The sequence below is a fragment of the Lineus longissimus genome, chromosome 18, assembly GCF_910592395.1.
Source record: "Lineus longissimus chromosome 18, tnLinLong1.2, whole genome shotgun sequence".
NCBI classification, from domain to species: Eukaryota; Metazoa; Nemertea; class Pilidiophora; order Heteronemertea; family Lineidae; genus Lineus; species Lineus longissimus.
This window is the reverse complement of record NC_088325.1, coordinates 7,483,612-7,504,653: the sequence shown is the minus strand read 5'-3', so window position 1 is coordinate 7,504,653 and position 21,042 is coordinate 7,483,612. Positions and strand designations below refer to the sequence as shown.

Sequence of the window (21,042 nt, the reverse complement as noted above, 5' to 3'; positions counted from 1 at the left end):
TGCAATATTTCATGTCTATTGGTGTTTTTGTGTACAGGAGCGCACCAGACAGTGAGATGTGGAGATGTGTTCAGTGCTGGTGCTGTCAGTAGACTGAATCTGATTGGCCATAGCGATCAGTAATATGGGATGTGATCACGTGATATGACGTCACCGCGGTATCCTCCTTGGGTCATAATGTAACGGTCAATTACAACTCTGACCCCCCCCCATCAGACATTCAAAATTTATTCGACACCTGGGAAAAAAGAGGTCGTCCAGGAATGGACAGTTTCTCACCCAGAGCACAATATCCTAGCTCCAGGAATTCACTGCTTCTTCTTTTTTGGAGCTTCAGAGCATCACCTGTTTTTCATTGTCAGAACAGTGAACGTCAGGAATGCCACACAAATTCACATTTTTGGGTACGAAATCTATCATGAATAGACTTGTTCCCATATCTGGGTAAGGGTTGGCTGGTTTGTGCAAATCAACTGAACAGTGCCTCCTTTAATTCTCAACCCTCTTCCCCCACAATGATGGCTGCATATCGCGCGAAGCTACTTAGCCATTAGGCCCCGCGTAGTGGCGCTGAGGCGGCCGCTGTAATCAAGAGATTGGTTGAGTCACTCTATATTATGACGGACCTAACCAAAATTGTTTACATTTTTCGCATTGCTGCAATGAAAGACCTAATACTGAAACCACATGTCTGTTGACTGTGCTTTTGACCGGCATCATGCCTAGTCTCTCCTCAAGCACAGTCAACAGACACCACTATACCTGCTCACACTCAGAAACCACAAACGCCCACCAATTCCTGCTACCTTAATACTTATGGATTTTTATATTCTTATACGCAAATTATATCATTTGATCATAAATCAATCTGAATTAGATACAATGTTAACCCTTTATGTACCAACAATGATACATTTGAGGTTTCATACTAGTTTATCTAAAATTATTTCGAAATGATGTTAATATTTTCAAAGTTACTGGTGTCTCTAGTTAAAGTCCCAATATTGACTAGATAGCTGCATTTCTCATGGTACATTGCATTACCATTAAGTGGTGCCAGCTATAGTTGGGGTTGATACATGACCCATAACTGAAACTACAGTTTTATAGGCGCACAACAAGACCGTCAGTCAATTCAGAATATCACAAGCTGTTGTCTGACACAAGTTGTTCTGTACAACAGAGGTGATAAATAGAACTGTGTGCTTTTACACCAGTTTAAAATCAGTCTGATTTGCGATGATATTGTTTAAATTGTTTAAATTGTTGGTAAGTGATTGATTCGAACATCACTTAATGTGTTCAATAAATATCGTTTGATACCAGCAAAATCTCGTCGTCAACCTAGGTGGAATAATATTGAAAGCTTTATTACTAATAAAGACCATACACCTGTGAAAAAAATGCTCTCATACATAAAAAAACATGCAATTTTAAATTTTTAGTCAGGGGCTACAAATACCCAAAGGCCACGGGATATTTGTAGCCCTGACCACAAGTCTTGTATTGTCTCTCAGAGGCATTGTTTTAGATTAAGTGCCCTAAATTGCAGGCTGTAAAATTGGAAGAGATGCCACTGTAAGATGCTGGCCTGTTTCAGTGAATCTGCCTGGAAATCTCTTGCGTAACCAAAGTGATAGGTGAAAAAGGGGCTACAATTACCCCATTTTACCTTACAAAGTTTCTGTTCAAAAGCCCTAGTGGTCACAAAACATGCCGCATTGATGGACAGATGGCACTTGATTGAAAGTGATTGATTATTGAGCTAACAATCATAATACATACCATATGCCTTACTCCGTTGATCATGTGGTAAACCAAAGGGAACGCCATAAGGAATTTTGTTCCGGTGAAGATGTAGGGGTTCAGATGGAGATCCTTGATGAAGTCAATATAAAAGGTGAAATCGTGTGGCATCGCAGTCACCGTGTATGTGATCAAATACAGTGCTGAAAGAAAGGTGCAGAAAATAATCAAGCACAGTAGGTTTGACAGGACTCCAACTATATCTGTGTTGGCAAATTCAAAGCTATATAAAAGTGAACCTACTTTTTAATCCCGGATATTCAATCTAGTTCGACAAGGGAAATGCAAAGTGTATCAAATTCCAGTGAATGAGCATGGAATAAAGATGGAGCATTTTTGAAAATATTAACCATTGCATATAATTGGCTCTCCCACTTCACCTCATCATGCCACAGGCAACTGGCAACCCGTCAGATGACTACCTTAGCAGGGCTTTCATTAATTTTCAGACCAAGGTGTTACTGACTTCAACTGATATTTTCCACTTTGTCAGTGACTCCCTACCCAAGAGACCAGAAATGTCATTTGACTCTTTCCTATTTCAGTCAAGGAGTCTGCTAGCTTTAGTCAGTGTTAGTGCATAGTAATACTTTTTTACCATGCACTGTAGGATGTATATACACTAGTCCTGGTTGTAAGAGACCTCATTAAGGAGAAATTTATATTCCGCCCAACTTTATTATGCATTTGTGTTGAATATTCTTTTGTGCAAACTGGCCTATAGGGAATGCCTGAAAACCGAGTTGGTGTTGGCTGACGTTGCTGTCAGTGGCATGTTCATTTCGAATTTCTTCCGATATTGAGTCTGGTCAGTTATGCCCGGATAGTTAGGAACCTTACAGACCATGAAGTCGAATAATCTTGATGGTGAAAATAGGGAGTTTTCGCAAGCACTCGGTCAGTCTGCAATGGGGTTTTTTGGGATGATTTACGTCCGTAATATTGTAGTAGGCCAATGGCTAAACAATTAAAAGGAATCCTTTGACGGAACGTTACTGTCCGGGTTTAGGGCAGGTAAAAAAATCTTTGTTGTCTGAAACTTTCCTGAAAAAGACTTGCCACATAATGTTGTGGTGACCTCTTCCCAAACAAGGTGATTGAACCAAGAGACAATAGAGCATTGGCTTGAGGAAGTGTTTCGTCCCCATGTGTAAGCAGAAATCAGTGAGTAGTTCCTCATTCTCGTGAACAGATATCGAGTACATAGGACTGAAATGTTTGGACATGTAGTGACAGAAATGGGTGGAATTATTGATTTCATTCCGGCCGGATGTTTATCCATTGCTCAACCACTGGATGTCACCGTAATGAAGTAATTTACGTCACATGATAAGAAACAATGGAACAGCTGGAAGAGTGCAACACAGCTAATGAAGGGCAATGTCGTAAAATTGCATTATTTGATGTTGTCAATATCGTGAGCCAGGCTTGGGATGCTGCTGATGCAGCAGTTATCGTGAACGGTTTTGAAGCGGCCTTTCATGACAGGGAGAATGATATGGGGCCACTGCCAATGGATGAAGGGGAATGGGACGATGATATTGAGTTCATGGACGGAAGGAGAATTCACCCTAGGTGGCAACTAAGCAGGAAAGGGGTTGCAGTTGTCTTTGGACGATCTGTGTAAATTGTTCCAAGGAAGATTTTTCGCTTAAAGATTACGATCCTTTCAATTAACATTTAAAATGTTAATTCATACAAGTGCTCATGTTTGTTTCATAAATCTGACCATGCATGCTAATTCAAACCCAGGCGCGGCTGCCCATTGATCACGTCCTGAAGGAGGTGGTCCAATCAGGAATCATGAAGAATAATTGTACTATTTTGGATGACTAATGAAGCAACTTATGTGGGCGGGTCATATGGTGTCTTAGGACCGGGACTAAAGTGTGTTGCTTACTTTGGGTGATGGCACTAAACCACCTTTTCATTCTGCATGATTGTCCTATTCATTTTGTACCTTTCATACAGCCTCCTTGTATAGTAATGCACATGTTAGGCACTTGGATAACGTCACAGACAGCTCTCGCAGTGATTAACCAGTGGCGACGCACTTGCTGAAAGAACGTTAAATTTGCGCTGCGCAAAATGCGTTTTATACGGTACTACACAGATCACATGACTTGAAAATGCTGCCATTTTGATTGGCACGAAATTCTGCGATTTCAGAAAGTAGTTTGGTCGCTATTTTCTATTTTTATCAAAAAAAGTTTGATATTCGTGAGAAAAGGTGAGTTTCAACCACATTTTTATAAACCCTAGACCCCCAAACCCCTCCAAAATGATTGTTTGGCCTCTGATCTCCACAGGAATAGAGTTTGAGTGAAAAATTCCTTCGCGCTGGTGCTTTACTGGAAGGTGCCATATTGGATACCGCTCTCGAAACCAGCCGAAATCTGGTCGTTTTAAATCATTTATATTCGATTTTCTCTCCTCAAGTAAAATGATAATTATACAAAGAATAAAATAACATCTCTCCAAAGATATTTGGTTAATAAACATGCTACATGTATAGTATATAGGTCAAACCAAAGTCGGTATAATATTGATAGAACCTTGGATAAAAATATCATCGAAAAGAAGTCACAAAGAGGTGAGATATCGCACTTTTTACCTTTTTAGTTTTGACCACCACTTGGTGGCCAGGTCAAGAATCAGATCAGATTGAAATTCGGTGTCCAAGATAACATGACGTAGGGCGTCATGTGTACCAAATTTCAAGTTCATAGCTTTAGCGGTTAAGAAACTGCCATAGTTACACTCAAACGGCCAATTTAACCCATTTGACCTCTATGACCATGAAAAGTAAGTCAGATCAAAAACGTGTATGATATGTGATATATCCTTGCTCAGAGTACCTACCATAAAATTATCATCAAAAAAGAATCAGTAATAAGCGAGATTTCACACTTTTTATGTTTCTGGTTTTGGCCCCTGGTGGCCAAGTCAAGAATCAGATCGGACCGAAATTCAGTGTCAGAGGTCATCTGACCTGGAGGGGCATGTGTACCAAGTTTAAAGTTCATAGCTTTAGTGGTTAAGAAACGTGCAACTGTCTTTGAAATAGGATACGACGACTACAGTTGACAGACACAGGATTATTGTAAAGACTCCCCTACGGTAAGCAAAAAAATTAAACAGTTATGTGATCTGAGCAGTGTCCCCTTTAAAATGCAGTAGGAGTTGCTACAGAATTGAACACTTTGAAATTTTATCCAAGTCGTAGGGCTGAGCATTGTGCAGGTTCCAATGTTTTGAACGGATGAGCTGTCGCGTCATACTACTAGGCCTTGGTCGTAGAAAGTGGTTGATTGCTGCCTTGACAGCAGTGCATGTGCGATAGACCACGTGATACACCCACGGCCTGTCCAATCGAATATGTGGAGAAGCAAGATATAGATTGCAGTGTTGCCGATAGTGCAGCTTTGTAGAAAATATGTGTAGGAAGTCTGATGGCATATGTATTTTGAGGATCAATATCGAACTGTGGAGTGTATCTGGCTTCTCAGATTTCAAGGGGAATGTGTTTTTGACAAGCACTACAGCTCTTCCTGTGCGTATTTTCAAATTATGACGCGTAAAGTATGCCAGGATCAACGCACGTTAATGAAAGCCCTGCTCAGCAGTTACAGTCCACAATGCAAAATCCAAAATTGCCGCCTGGCAGCCAAATTGGTCATGCCGATATCAATAGCGCCCCTCTCTCCCACCCAACTTCATTGTGCCAAAGAATAGTGAATCCAAACAAGTCACTCATTGTACAGTAAACAATTTGAGTGCAATCAGATGAGGTGAGGATCTGCATGCACATCACTTTTTATGGCCCAAAATACCCCCCTCAAGCCGCTTATAAGTTCTCTGAAGGCATTAACATTAAAGGGGGACTATAGGCAGGAAAAGTGGGTCGAATTGGCCATCTTACAGTGACTAATATGCAGAGTAAGGGCAATGGATCATGTTTAATTCACCATTAAAAATATCCCTGTACTAGCTTAAATAGTTTTTACATCATTAAAGATGGGAGACCCCTATTGGTGACTTTGTCTAACTTTATCATGCCTACTAACTGAGATTAGTACCACCTGCTCCAAGATCTCTAATGCTGTCCACGATTTAAATCTCTGGTTGGTCGACAACTTTCTTAGCTGTAATGGCGACAAGACCGAGATTCTGCTAATCTGTTCCCGCAGGTTCAGCAGCACTATTAATCTCCCCGCCATCCGTATCATTGATGCAAATGTATATTCTTCTGTTTCTGCAAGAGATTTGGGTGTGATCTTGGACCGTGATTTCAATTTCAAAGAACACATTAACACATGTGTACGGGCCACCAATTTTCACATTCGTAACATCGGGAAAATCAGAAAATATCTAACTCCAAATACCACCAGGTTATATGTCCAGGCTCTTGTAATATCTCGCCTGGATTTCTGTAATTCCCTTTTCCTTGGTTGTCCCAATTCAACAATTATACCCCTACAGAAGGTACAAAATTCTGCCGCTCGCCTAATTACCAAGACCAAGAAACGATCTTCCATTTCCCCAGTACTCAGGTCTCTACATTGGCTTCCTGTGCAACAGCGCATCAAGTACAAGGTTCTCCTTCTTACTTACAAGTGTCTTCACCAACTTGCTCCCCAATACCTTTCAGAACTTCTCTCCGTTCATACCGTTTCTCGAACTCTGCGCTCTTCATCGGCCGTTCTTCTGTCTATCCCAAAGACCAATGTCATGTCAGTCGGTGGTAGAGCATTTTCAATTGGAGCCCCTCAGCTGTGGAACAAACTTCCTTCAACTGTTAGGAACTGCAGCTCTCTGTTATCTTTCAAGGGACAACTCAAACATTTGCTTGTTAAAGAGGCCTATCAAGCGCTTTGAGCGGCCAGTTAATGGTTGGATACTGCGCTATATAAGACTCGTATTATTATTATTATTATTACTTAGCTGCTGCCTATAGTGTCCCTTTAAACAACATGGTTCATCAGTTAACATTTTTTCTGAATGTGTTTGTTTAAGCTCTTTGATAGTAGAACAAGAGGCCCACAAGCCTGGCGCTCGGCTGGATGACCTAATAGTAATAACATAGGACTGAGGATGTTAAGTAGTAAATATCGGCTTTATACTACTGTTTGAAGGTCAAGAGAACACGTTATACCACTAAAATTTCCAATGCAGAGCTGCCAGCTGGATGAAATATGACTGAACTAATCATCCATGGTGTGTAAATATTACAGGAGGCAACGGAAGATATCCCTAGTTCAGTATGTTTAGCGCGCCTCGAGTTTAGATACATCAAGTATTGAAAGCTGTGGTGAGCACGTCATAAAAAGACCATGGTTACCTCAATTTGAAAATCCCTTCATAATCAAGGGCTAGCTCTGACTAACAGTACCCATAAATAATAGACCACCAATTTGACCCCAGCTCCTAACTGCGGGAAAACCCAAGTCCAGCAACCAAAAATACCAAAAATACATTTTTGTTTACATTTGAACTGCACACATGCGTTTGTTTACAATTTCATTTCCCACGAAATCTCGATAATCAGGTGACCTGCAATCGTCGATTGAAAATAACATTTACCTGGGTTCAGCAGGTCAGCAGGTATTGTTTTTGTTTGAAATGATTTTATTACTTTCAATAATATTGTAACATACAGATGAATCCCAGGGCTAGGCTATCAAGCATTATTAGCCCTGGTTATTATTACATAGAGAAAAGTGAATGATGGCAGAGAAGAATTAAACAAACAAGGATATGATAATTGAAAACAGGCTTCATAAGTTAAAGAATGGCGAGTTCAGCAATAAAGGTGCTGACTCTAGTAACGATAAAGATATTGTCTACAATAGACAATCTGTAATGGCCATTCAATAACAACTGCAGCCTGTCTTCTTGGCAAAGGTTGTAGAATATAAAGGTGAATGATGGCAGCGTATTCAGGTCATCAAAAAGATCAACCCTAAGCATGTCGGCAAGAGGGCAATTGAAGAAGATGTGGCGTGTGGTTTGCGCCTTGTGTCCGCATTTACAGTAAGGGTCGTTAACATTTACAAAGTTATGAGAAAACAGGTGGTTTTTGAATATAAGGTCACATCTGGTCCTATTCAAAACGATTTCAGCTTGACGGGGTAGGTTTAGTTTGGGCGTAGCCATGGACATTTGATTCCTGCCTAGGAATAGTCTTAAGTGATATTTGATAGAGTAGGTATACCGGGTGTTCCAATCATCCCCCTACAGCCAGCTGTTCAAAAGGTAATGTTATTCACCCCACAGGGAGTGCAGGTAATTGATTAAGCCCCTGCATAACTTAACAGCAATGGCTTGGCTTCTGTGAGTGGTAAGGAGAATTGACAGTTTTTTTATGGGAGTAACATTATTGTGTTGCTTAAAACGTCTACTTTTTACTCATGTAAGAATCGTAGTACTAATAATAACTTCAACTTATTTTCCGGTTATGATAACACAACACGCATCTTCATGATCATGATCTTTCTCAAACTAACTGAATGACCTAATCGCCTTGGACGCACAACCTAACCACATTATATCAATCCGCCCCGACGATCGACACATCCATTCGATTCGATAACACTCGATAAAGTTTGATAAATAAACTAGAACTGAGATTTCACAGGAGCACCTGTGAATTCATGACTCCAGGGTTGTTTTGAGGGCGATATCGTAAGAGTTGGTCTTGAGTATGGGGACCTGAAGGTCCGTGTGAGGCACCTGGAGAGAGAAGACTAGTTGAACGATGGGATCTGACACGGACACTACTATTGATCTCATTATATGAATACCATTTAATTACAAACAAGTGAAAACAGATCATATCATATTCCTTGGCATAAATTAAAATAGGAGTGCGGGAACAAGGTTGTTTAGCAGGAGGAAAGCGGGAACATTTTGCGCCGTCGTATTCCGATTTGACTGGTTAGTGGTGAAATCTGCTTTTAATTTTGCAAATTAACATACTCGTTTTTCTAGTTCTAACGTTGTCTGAATTAAAGATGCTTTCCCAATGCTTGACTGGCCTGGCAAGAGGCATTGCCAGGAAAACGTGACGTCATTTTGGCCATTCTTCTTACCGCACGCCCTCCCTCTCCGTAAAACTTCCTGACATGGTGTGAAGTGGGAGGGCGCACAATGGGAACCACACTGCTGCGATGCATAGGCCCCTGAATGCTAATTAGCGGGATTATCGGGCTAAACAATGGAATTAGCTAGGAAATAATATGTAGGGAGTTAAAAAACTAAAGGTAGGCAAGCGAGGACCAGATTTGAAGCGAGAGATACCTCCACTTCGGACCTCTCATACGACCAGAAAACACCAAGAAACGTAATATTTTTTGCTCACCACGCCATCTATAACACTCCAATTTTTATTCCCATGCCTTCTGTCAGCCATCAATCGCATATTAACAACATTGTCGGCATCGTTTGATGGTGGTGAAAGCGAATAAATTTAGAAAACTCTCCGCCGACCATCCCCCTCCTTGGTAACCTGAACTCGCAGTGAATGGAATCCCGTGCGCTGATTGGCTAGAAATAAACACATAGTTCTGCCAGGTCGCTGTTTACAAGCGAAAAGCCAATCAGCGCGCGGGATTCCCTTCACTGCGGTGCGATGCTGGCGTCATTTTGATTAGGTTACCAAGGAGGGGGATGGTGGGCGGAGAGTTTTCTGAATTTATTCGCTTTCATCACCATCAAACGATGCCGACAATGTTGTTAATATGCGATTGATGGCTGACAGAAGGCATGGGATTAAAAATTGGAGTGTTATAGATGGCGTGGTGAGCAAAAAATATTACGTTTCTTGGCGTTTTCTGGTCGTACGAGAGGTCCGAAGTGGAGGTGTCTCTCGCTTCAAATCTGGTCCTCGCTTGCCTACCTTCAGTTTTTTAACTCCCTATATATTATTTCCTAGCTAATCCCATTGTTTAGCCCGATAATCCCGCTAATTAGCATTCAGGGGTCTATGCGCGATGTTAATAGTTTCTATTTATAGAATTCAGCGGCAGAGATTTTAAGCACGGAAAAAGTAGATTAACTCGGCTAATCTCAATGGATTTTACCCAGGAATGTTTTCAAGGCGAGAGAAACATCTGATTTAAGTACTGCGCTTATTAGATTTCATGTTCATGCCGAAGATTGGCCTAAAACATGGAGGAAAAGAGTGCATTATCGAGTGTTGGAGAGGTCATGTGATTGGACGAGAAACCTGAACAAAGTTTTCGTGCTTTTAGCTGTCAACATCAATGGCTATAATATACTCCTGCAGAATAGTAGAACTAATAGAACTAATTTCCGAAGTTTCCAATAGTTTGAGCACAAATCAGAACATCACCCATCAGCTGGACTCAGATCTGCATAAATTACGATAAATAATGAGGTCGTCGCTTCAATTTCGCAAAGAAAGTTGACTCCATTCGAAGGTTGCTTGACCAAATTCCGTTGAACTCATCGTTATGAGGGCATTTGAACACATTCTCGTTGATCTTTTCTATAAACGTGTGAAGTTTCGTACCAAAATACGTTTCCGTAAAGGCTTAAAAAAGAAAATTTGTCACTTACAAAATCATCGCTCCGGTAAAATAAAAAGGTCACCGCCATTTTCTTGATGATAGTACTCCAGGTAACCTCGGCGGGATATTTAAAGCGGAATCATCCGGGGTCAAACAACAGTTTTGCTCACTACCGCCAACTGGTGATATAAATCGACACTAATCTATTTTATACCAAAACTTCTGTATCATGAAGACCTTTTTAACTTTATTTCAAGCTTTTATCTGCTGGAATAGAGCGTCAAAAAATTGTTTTTTCATTTACGCATTTTGCCCCCTGGGGAGCTGAATTTGAGTCGAATCGCCCAAATTTTTTTCCGTAAGCAACATTTTCTGCGGCGTTTATAAGCAAGACTAGATTTGAAGTGCCTCGGTTGTATGATTACAAAATGCCCAACTTTGTCTACAGATGGCTAGATGGAAGGATGGAAGGATGAAGGACGGACACCAATCGAATAGCTATTTGACTAGCTCCGCTGACTTTGTCAGCTGAGCTAAAAATCGCTCATTACTGCTCCGCTGAAGTAAATTTTTGAACAAAACCAAGACGTTGCATCAGGGTAAGGTGTCACCACCATGCATTCAAAATTTCAAGGCAATCCAATGTCTCTAAGTGTGACTTTATTCGAAGATTTAGACAAGCGATGATGTCATTTCTGGTGATTCCCTACGTTGTCCAATGAGCGCTTTTTAAAGTGTGCCATTTGGCATGCATTAGCATGCAATGTATTATATCAGCGCTGCCAATTGCCTAACAGAATGCCGTAGCTCCGTCGATTTTGAATCAATTTCTATGGGAGTAATATTATTGTGTTGCTTGGAACGTCTACTTTTTACTCATGTAAGAACTGTAGCACTAAAAACTAATATGCAAACAGATTCATGCCAATTCACTGAACATACTGTGGGAATTCTCCACTTCAAAACACATCGCGAACAGAGCGTGCACTTCCAAAATCGTTTTCACAGAATTGTGGCCAAATTTTCAAGAACTAATTTCTGAAAGTATTCCCTTAAGACCTTATATATATATGTTTATTCGTACTATTGTACAGAGTATTTAAATTGACATGAATTTACAGAATTTACAGAAAAGAAAAAGAAACACCGTGATTACAAATTAACTCGTACATACAAATTCTAACATCGTCCTTATCTCGTCCTGTGTTAGTATTTCGTTGCCGTTTTCTAGGCTTTCTAACAACTCACGGGCTTGAGCCGCCACACGTACATCCTCATCTTTAAACTCAGCCTCACCTATGTTATGGTATCCAACATTAATCGTAAACTTATTGATACGATATTTAAGACAGACTCTAGTAGTGTTCCTACCTAGGCTTGTTGTACCCTCATACAATATTAGATTCATACATAACATCATGTAATCGTTCCCTGATCTAGTAAGGTTTTCTATGAATCTCAGTAATCGTCTTTCCAATTGAAGCTCAATGGGACTGTCTCCAATGATTAAAGGAATTAGTTTGTTGTGTGTTCTCATTGGTAACTTCATTATTCGCACTTCCGCCATGCAGTGAAAAAATTCTCCATGTGTCGACTTCCTATGTCCCACAATTGAAACCCATACATACTCATGCAAAAAGATTTGAACAAAAAATACCGGCTCTCGGCTGAGGCATTCCCAAAACGAGCCAAAACCATGTTGGTACGCTTATACAAGTTGTTTATTCCTGCATCGATTCTCAGCTGGTCGGTATTGGGCCCTAGGGGGAAACCCAGATGCGTCTCAACCTGTTTTGCATCTAACCTCACTCTGTCGAAGACTATGAATTCCACCCTGACATCACAACTCCCGGGAAAAACCATGAAACCACTTTTAGTCATATTGAATTTAATCACATAGTCATTTGAAAAAACCTTTGCCATTTTCAACATCTTTGTCAGTGATAGTACCGTCGGTGCAAGGAGTATAATGTCATCTGCATAAGCAAATACCCCCACATACATATGACCTACTCTACACCCGATCTTTGAATGTTGTAGGTCTACAAGAAGCTGATCTATGTAAATATTGAAAAGAATGGGGGATAACACCCCACCCTGTTTCACCGTCGCGGTAAATGAATCCGATACGAATTCGCCCCATTTAACACAAATCCGTTGATTACTGTACTGGTATGCCAAAAACCTCGCCATTAATGGACAGATTCCGTTTTTTATGAGCTTCCGGAACAACTTAACAAAGTGTACGCAGTCGAACGCTTTACTTGCGTCAAGGGTTACGCAATATACTGGCGAATTTCTCCCATTGTAATATCCCACTACTTCGTTTACTATAGATGCGCAGCTAGCCGTTGACAGATTCTTTTTAAAGCCAAACTGAGCGTCATTTGATCTCAGGGCATCGTGATGGTGCTTTATGATAACATTATCAAGGATCTTCCCCATGATACTGCTGAGTGATATACCCCGGTAGTTGTCAGAGGAATTTAAAGACTTCTTCTTATCTTTCGGGATTGGGATGACCCGAGTGCTCTCGAATTTGGTTGGACAATGTCCGTGTATCACCATGGCGTTTAGTAAAAGTCCTATGTAGATCTCTAGACTATCACAACCGTTGATGAAGTGATCAGTGAAGAGATAGGGTATGCTGTCTTGTTTACCACTGTTCAACCGATTTATCCCTGCCTTTACATCGCCTTGGTTTATACTATGGCTGCTATAACATTTACCCTTGCAACAAGATTCTGCAATCTCTCTTTCAATGTCGCTTGTTAATTCTTGCATTTCACCCTTTTCGAATGACACACTGTTGTATAATCTCTTAAACCTATCAGCCAACAGGTTTCCTATTTCTACACTGCCCACAGCCTCGTCCATTGTAGTTGGCACGGAATTAGAACTACCCTTAATCTTCTTTACTTCTACCCATACATTCTTTTTACTTGCAAGCTTATTTGCTGACATTTGATCCTGATTCCTTTTTACTTCCTTCACTTCACGATGATATAGTGCCCGTGTTCTCCGTCTGATGTCTGCCACTGCCCCATTTCTGGGCCTGCCATTTTCTTTCCATAAGTTATGCCAGAAGATCGCTCTTTCCTTTGCCTCACTTGCCCCGTTGTTCCATCCCGCTCTACCCCTAGGTTGGTTGATGTCATATGTGGGGATTGACTCCCGACTTGCCGTCAGACAGGCGCCAACTATATCATCATGAAAGTGTTCAATCTCCTCACTGTGCTCTTTACACTTAAAGTCCCTACAAGTCAAGGCCTCCACTGGAATGTCGATTTGGCGAAGTAAATCGTCCAACGATGCCTTATATCTCACAATATCTTCATCCGTTGCCTTATCCCACCTCATTTTTGACCTCGGCCCAACCTCGCCCGCTTCACCAAAAACGTTTGGTGCGGGTAAGTTAACCGACATAAATAAGCAGGAATGATCTGATGGATTATACGCTTTATGCTCAACCTCGTAGGCTGTTATCAATTCATACACCTCTTCCGACACAATGAAATGGTCAATTAGTGACCGGGTTCCATTTGCTCTACTTTCATACGTATAATCCACATTACTCGGCTCGTGTCCCCGCGCTAGCTTAAGATTTTCTTCCTCTAGAAATTGCTTAAGCATAATTGTGTGCGGGGAATGAGACCTACTCAGATCTGTATTAAAATCCCCGCCAATCATAATATGACTACCCACTGAAAGGAACTAGTGATAATATCGCCTACTTGACTACTTTTAGCAGAAAATTGGTTACTTAAGGTGTTGCAAAATCAATCTTCCACCTTTAGACTGGTCACAGTGGGTATGCTGAAATATAGCCTGGTTCCTTGGCCAATTCCATGCGCAGAATACAACTGCGCAACTATACATCATAGCCCGGGCTTTTAAATCGTCAAAAAATCTGTCAAATGTGCCCGAAGCGCCAACTGGCGGTGAAAACTAAACTAATTCCATTACAAGTCAAAATGAAAAATTATTAAAAAAATTTCGGCCAGATTTGAAAACAATATTTCCTCTGTGGACCGAGGTATAAAGGAAAGAAGTTTAAACTTCCCGATGACCTCCTTCGCCGAATGTAGGTCGGATCGTTTCTGAGTTCCCCTTGGGTTACTCTTTAGCAGCGTCAACAAAGTGCCTAGGTCTTACGGTTACAAAATGCCCAAAAGTGACACGGATGGAAGGAAGGAAGGAAGGAAGGTCGGACACCATTCCCTTAGTAATATTGCCACCTTCGCTGACTTTGTCAGCTGAGCTATAAACGCGTTATTCGTTATTTTGAGTGCGCACATGTCTTGGCGTGAAAGACATTTCACGCCACGTGAGTGCACGCTGAGATCCGAGTTCACGCCAACCTCATTTCCATTATCAGTTTTCTCGCCAGGCCATTTTAACAGTGCCCCGTTTAAATTTGAGCAGTGAAAATGCGCCCCATCTAAAATTAGCCCGCCCTGTTAAATTTGCAGCAGCCCTCTTTAAATTCACCTCCACCATGCTTAAATCCAAGCCAATAGTTACACAAACACAGCCGTAAATATCGCATATAAACATTCCGCTGTCACTCAACGATCATTATCCTACCGCAACCCGACTGCCAGCCATATCAATTACCCGATACAGCACGACATCAATAGCCGGCACGCGATTTGCGCTACACTGCCTACCAAATTCTGTGTCAAATTGCTGCCGATCAAGGCAGACTCAAACTGCGTTATTGATATAGCGTCGGCAAGCGCCGTTCTGCAAATAGTGGGTCCCGGAAAAATTTCAAAATTTTGGGAGGCTTAGACGTAATTTCCTGGCACCTTAGGAGATGATTTTGACGTTTTTATCGTAGCTTTGACACGGGGCATTTCTGTGAGCGACGGAAGCTTTGAGCGCTGGACGTGGAAAGAACAGACAGAAAGTCGCAAAACCGCCGGGCTGGCAGTAGGCTACTAGCCGCTACGTAAGCGTTCGCCTACTCTCATTAAGAACTTTTGAGCGAGCAGTCACAATTCCAACCAATAGAATAAAAATATGCAGGCCTACCCAGTCAGTTAGCGATATCCATTTCGCGCGCCCAACTCAACTGCACTGCCTGAAGTACTACCATTACTATCCACGTGTTCCGGCAGACGACGGTCGGCCAATAACAATCACCCGTAGCCTTGGCAACGAGGTCAAGGGAGTGGACAAAAGCGCACCTGTACGATCGGCTAGCGGCAGAGCGGGGCGGTTGTTTTTAATTATGATAAAAAGAGATCGTAGACTAAACTAGTGTGCATGTAGGTGTGCCGCAGGTGGATGATAATAGCTGTCGGCGTAAAATCAGCAGTCTCTTTCAATTGATATACAGCGTACAACGGGATCAAACGAGAAGATATGTGATACGTGATTTCAATTTTATTTGGTTTGGCGGGTGAAAAATCCGGCAAGGCAGCTAAGGATGGCAACTTGGCGGGCGAGCCACTGGAAATTTTCGGGATTACGGCCTACGATCTTGCCATGGCGGCCCGCCATGGCTATTAATGAGGTTGGAGAACGCTACAAATGTATATACAAATATATATACAAATGTATAGAATCGTCAATCATCATCATGTCATCATGAAAAAGCACAAGGCTTGCGCAGTTGGTTACAGTGCATCCGTGGGCTGCGGGATGCGCATTTGGCGCCGCTATCTAGTTACAAAATACCATGTGCTTTGACGATGTCGGGGGCCGGGGAGCCAGCGGGGATGGCAAGGGGATCAAAAACTTTTTTAGAACCAGTGAATTTTTTATTCGTACAACTTCACTTTTTTATCGTATAAACTGTCTTCAGGAGGTTATTTTATGTTGAGTGCCCGTACAAACACAACTTTTTATCTCTCCGTATAATATAGTGTACCCGACTGTACAGTGCTGCACGAACATCGGAAAACGTACAAAATGGTTTATGCCTGTTTCGCCTATTCCTGTTTCGCCTATTCCTGTTTGGCCTATTTCCTGTTTGGCCTATTTCCTGTTTTGCCTATTTCCTGTTTGGCCTATTCCTGTTTTACCTACTTCCTGTTTCGCCTACTTCCTGTTTCGCCTACTTTCCAGTACCCCTACAATAAATCGACTCTCCCAGGGGGAACCTTAGGGATGCATGTCCATTTTATGGGGAAAATGTGAGGGGACAATTGGATGATGTTAACGATGTGATGACAATTTGACTAATCAAATGCCATCAACTTTGTTTTTGCAATGACCGCAGGGCTTTAGATAATTTTTTTGTCAGGAAGTCAAGTACTTCCTTAACATTATTGATGCACCATTTTGGGAGTTTGGGGTTTTAACTGGCATTGCAAATACTCCCAACTTGTCAGTATTATCCCAGGCTGGGCGTACAGATACTTCCACTTTCCTAAGGTTGGAAGTATAAACTCATGTTATGCAATGCATGTTGTGATCCAAAGTTCCCTTGCATCTCAAACCACAGAGTAAGTGTAGAGCTTGTCCTCTTTCGCCACCTCGTCGTCTGATAGCTGATAATGGCTGTTCCAGGCCAACATTATTCATGCTCCATTTCAACAGCTGGACAGCCGATGGGAACCCCTGAATTCCGAAATGAAAGCCCCTAAACAATGGAGCCAAAGCATGACAGATTGGTACGCGAGTTCCTCGTTGGTGGCACTGCCATGCAGAATTCGTAATTAGATATTCCGAATACCAGTAACCTTGAGATTCAGTAACCAATCACAGCTCTCACTCTCGGCACGTGCCACTAGGATGACTTCACCGGCCGCCAAATATGGTCAGCTACTATCGTAGTAAAACATTTTCATTCATAAAGCTGTACATGCAACATCGTTCATTGGCCAGCCGCATGATTAACAGGACTTGGGCATGGTAGAGTAGCGCCAGCGGGGGATTTTGGAACTAATTGTGACAGACTGACTATCAAGTGCCGGCCGTGCTGAGGAGTGTGAGGCGGGCGGGCGGTGAAAGTTTTAAGTTTGACGCCAAACACATTGGGACTCGGGATTTTGGACGTCAGAATACACCTTCAGATATATTAGAAAGCGTACGCTGAAATCAGATGTTCATTTAGGGGGTGTCACAATACTTTTCTGGCCCAGAAAACCTGGCGTATTGCTCTTTCCCACAGGCGTATATACGCCCATACGCCCGTTATCTAAAGCCCTGTGACCGTTTTGAAAGAGTCACCTTGAAAGCGGGGACAGTCCGGGACTTATTTGACCATAGGACCATACCGACACACAGTAAAAACGAATAGATTAAGTAGAGTAAAGCAGTCATTTATTTTATAAACAGGAATTCATGAGTTTTTGATAAAAATACTTAATACTGTACATTCTCATAATTATTTGATCAAAATCAGCTGTAAAACGCATGTCATAATATACATGTAAGTACAGCACATATCAAGTCAAACAAGGTTGAAAATATATATCATGATATATGATTTCACGTGCAGCTTATGACGATATCGTCATTCATCAGACCAATTATTGTCGCACCAAAGGGCATAGTACGATGACAAATAGAACAAAACTTAAGGATTATCATTCGAATTAGTGAATCCTTTAGGACAGTACATATCCACGTACTATCAATATGAACCACATATAAATCTTGCTCTTCAACAACTGGAAACCTTTAATGCAAAGTTTCAACAGTACCCTTATGTCAGACAAGGTAACTGATGGCATCAACGTAACTCATTATGTCCCTCTCTCCATTGACGTATTGTTCTTTGAGGCGTAACATGTGTTCGTCAACGCGTACATATGTGGCTCTCCTCGGGTTTGGTCGGCCGCCGGCTTTGAGTCTCTGAATCTCTGACCTTTGAAACATTTCTTCTCGTTTGAGGAAGCGAACTAGTTCGTAGAGGTTCGGGTGAGCATGGCCGGTGTACGTATTAATCTTGTGGTGCCACCCCTCCACAGGATTGATTGTTCGTGGTTGATCCAGCCTGTCATAATGATTCCATAGAGTTTGGTCGAATCTTGCATCCATGTCGTCCACCCAATTCGCCGTAACGTAGTCATTGAAAGCAGCAGTCTGTAGGATGGCGGGTGCTTCGTTCATCGTCATCCACACTTCGTCAATGCAGTCAAGGGGTAATAAAGGCAGGGCGAGCGTTCGTCTGATCCATTTCCGGATGGGATCCCTGTTGTCTGCATCATGGTTGTGAAGGCCATTTTTCAATGTTTACATGTTTCAAATTTGCCGCCTTAAACTTTTAAGTTATGTTAGGTATGTGTGATCTTCCCTACTTCTAAAAAGGGTGGTTATTTCCAAGATGGTGGATAGGGCCAAAGTGGTTTTCCCTATCTCTTTACTGATATCTCAAACATCTTTAGCCAAAGTGGCCCAGTTCGTTAGTTTTGTGTTCTGTGGAGTCATGGTCAGGCTCTAGGTCGTTAAACATTCTGTAAGTAATATTGTTTTCTATGTATTTTAGGCCCTTTTGTTTACCCTGTATTTTCTCATGTGCTTTACAGGCATTGATGTACTGTCTCATGTGTGTGGGGGGTGTATTGAAGTAATTCTTCCTATTTATGTTACAAGATCTTTGTTTTACACCTGTTCTAGTCCGTTTAAATCATTTTTGGGTTGTATGTGGGTCACGTGATTATGCAATCTTTGGGGAACCTGTTGTGTTAGTTTGAGTACAGTTGTTGGCATTGGGCCAATTGTTATGTAATATAGGTAACTCTGTGTCTCTATGAGCCTTGGGCTCCAGTATTGGTTCTTTCAATTATAATGGTAATTACGAGGTGTGTATTCAACATTGGCACTGGGCCAGGGGACAGTTATTGAGGTCATCGTTGTTGTTGTCATTGCTTGAATGCGTTTCTTCCTTTGTTTACTTTCTGTATCGTCACTTATTTGTTTTTCTACTTTTTCCAGTAAACCGTATCAATAGAACCTGGACTTGTTGTTCATTCTTTGGTGCGCGTTTGAGGCAGACCCCATGGCTCCCATAACGGTACTGTGCTGCTAATCCTAGTCTCTGCACACTTCTGCATCCTTTTAGTTGTGCCCCCGGCAATTCCCCACATCAAGCTTTCTACAAGCTTTCCACACTCCCAAATATGATGAGCTTATCAATATCCCCATCATTCGCAACTAAAAAATCTCCACCATCGGCTGTTTGCTGCCACTGGCACTGTCCCTCCAATATGACATTTTCCCGTAAGGCAGGTAGCAATGGCATTTGCTTCCTTCTATGCGAATAAGCCGCTGTATGACATCCGATAAAGTTGGGAAGATACACCGAGACATCGTCCGTTAGAATTCATTGTTCTGCAGAGTTTACGACTTCTTCTTGATAGATACGGGGTATGGGAACAACTTCTTCGGATGCCCGTCGTTTAATCTCACGCACGATCTTTTCTGCTGTTAGTTTGGCTGGGTTCGATAGGTGGTTGGTTCTCCTACTTAAGTGATGCTGAAAAGAAAATCAAAAAGTGCTATACATTCATGCTACAATGTATCAACTTGCGGCAAATTTAGCATTCAACTTGTTTTGTCACATAATTAAGTTACAGTATGATTAGGTAAAGCAACTTAGAGCAAACAAACTAATTATGTGATTACTTTATAGTATATGCTAAGTATGTCCAATCAAATTGAGCTATGTGTATCTGAATTGAACCATAATATTACCTATTTGCTCTATCAGTAACTGCATTAGCCCTGCACGTCTCTACGATACATTTCCAGTGTCTTTTGCCAACCCTTCCTTTTCCGTTCAATCGAAATTTGAATTCTCTGTAGATCAGACTTTCCCATCCTCTTTTGGTCGGTACAAATTGAGCTTCATCAGCCATCATGCAAAGTTGTTTTGAGTGTGAAAAGCCCCTGCATGACCTCTTTATTTATATGGAATGAAACCCTCGAGAAAATATCATTTTTCAATAGGAAGCATCACATCGTTGAACGCAATGAAATAAGGAATAAAAGAACAATGTAGCTATAGGTATTCTTTCTATTAAGAAGCCAGTTACTGACTAAGACAAAAGAAAGAGAATCCACAATATAAAATGCAGGCCTAAGAAACCTTTCTCAAATCTAATGAAAGGGTAAAACTTTCTTACTATTTTATTTCTTGCCTTTTAAAATAAGCTAAAACATAAGCCAATGTAAGCTATGTATAATTTTTCAAAGTTATTCCGAATAATACTGAAATAATTGACATGTCGCTAAATCCATTATTTCAGACTTTATTCTTAATGATAGCCTTTAACACCATAGTAAGGGACGGTTCATATTCCTACTTCTGTAGGGAGATTAGCAATACATTCGAATAGGCGAAACAGGAATAGACGAAACAGGAATTAGGCGAAACAGGAATAGGCGAAACAGGAAGTAGGCGAAACAGATGGTAGGCGAAACAGGAAGTAGGCGAATCAGGAATAGGCGAATAAGGAATTAAGCGAAACAGGAATAGGCGGAACAGGAATAGGAGAAACAGGAATACACCTACAAAATACAGTTGAAACGTACGAGTAAACAGTCCTGCGTATGTAACGGTTTGAATACTAGTATTTACGTGGATACCCCGCTATGCGTCCCTCCCGCCGACCAACGTGATGCCGCAAATTGCCGTGAAGCTAAATGTTTTGCCTACGATACTAACGCTGCAATGTCGTTTTATATCGTCAGAATTAGGCCTGAAATTGCACCTGAGAGCATCCAGGTTTCAAAATTTTTCCATAGG

At 41.5% G+C, this 21,042-nt stretch overlaps 1 protein-coding gene across 1 annotated transcript in view; it reads right to left on the bottom strand.

The window, feature by feature from the left end:
- LOC135501995 (succinate dehydrogenase cytochrome b560 subunit, mitochondrial-like) overlaps positions 1-21,042 on the bottom strand; it is a 91,531-nt gene that overhangs the window by 21,790 nt on the left and 48,699 nt on the right. The window contains exon 5 of the mRNA XM_064794402.1: positions 1,786-1,949. Within this exon, the coding sequence (XP_064650472.1) occupies positions 1,786-1,949 (164 nt within the window). The remainder of the gene's footprint in view (positions 1-1,785; positions 1,950-21,042) is intronic.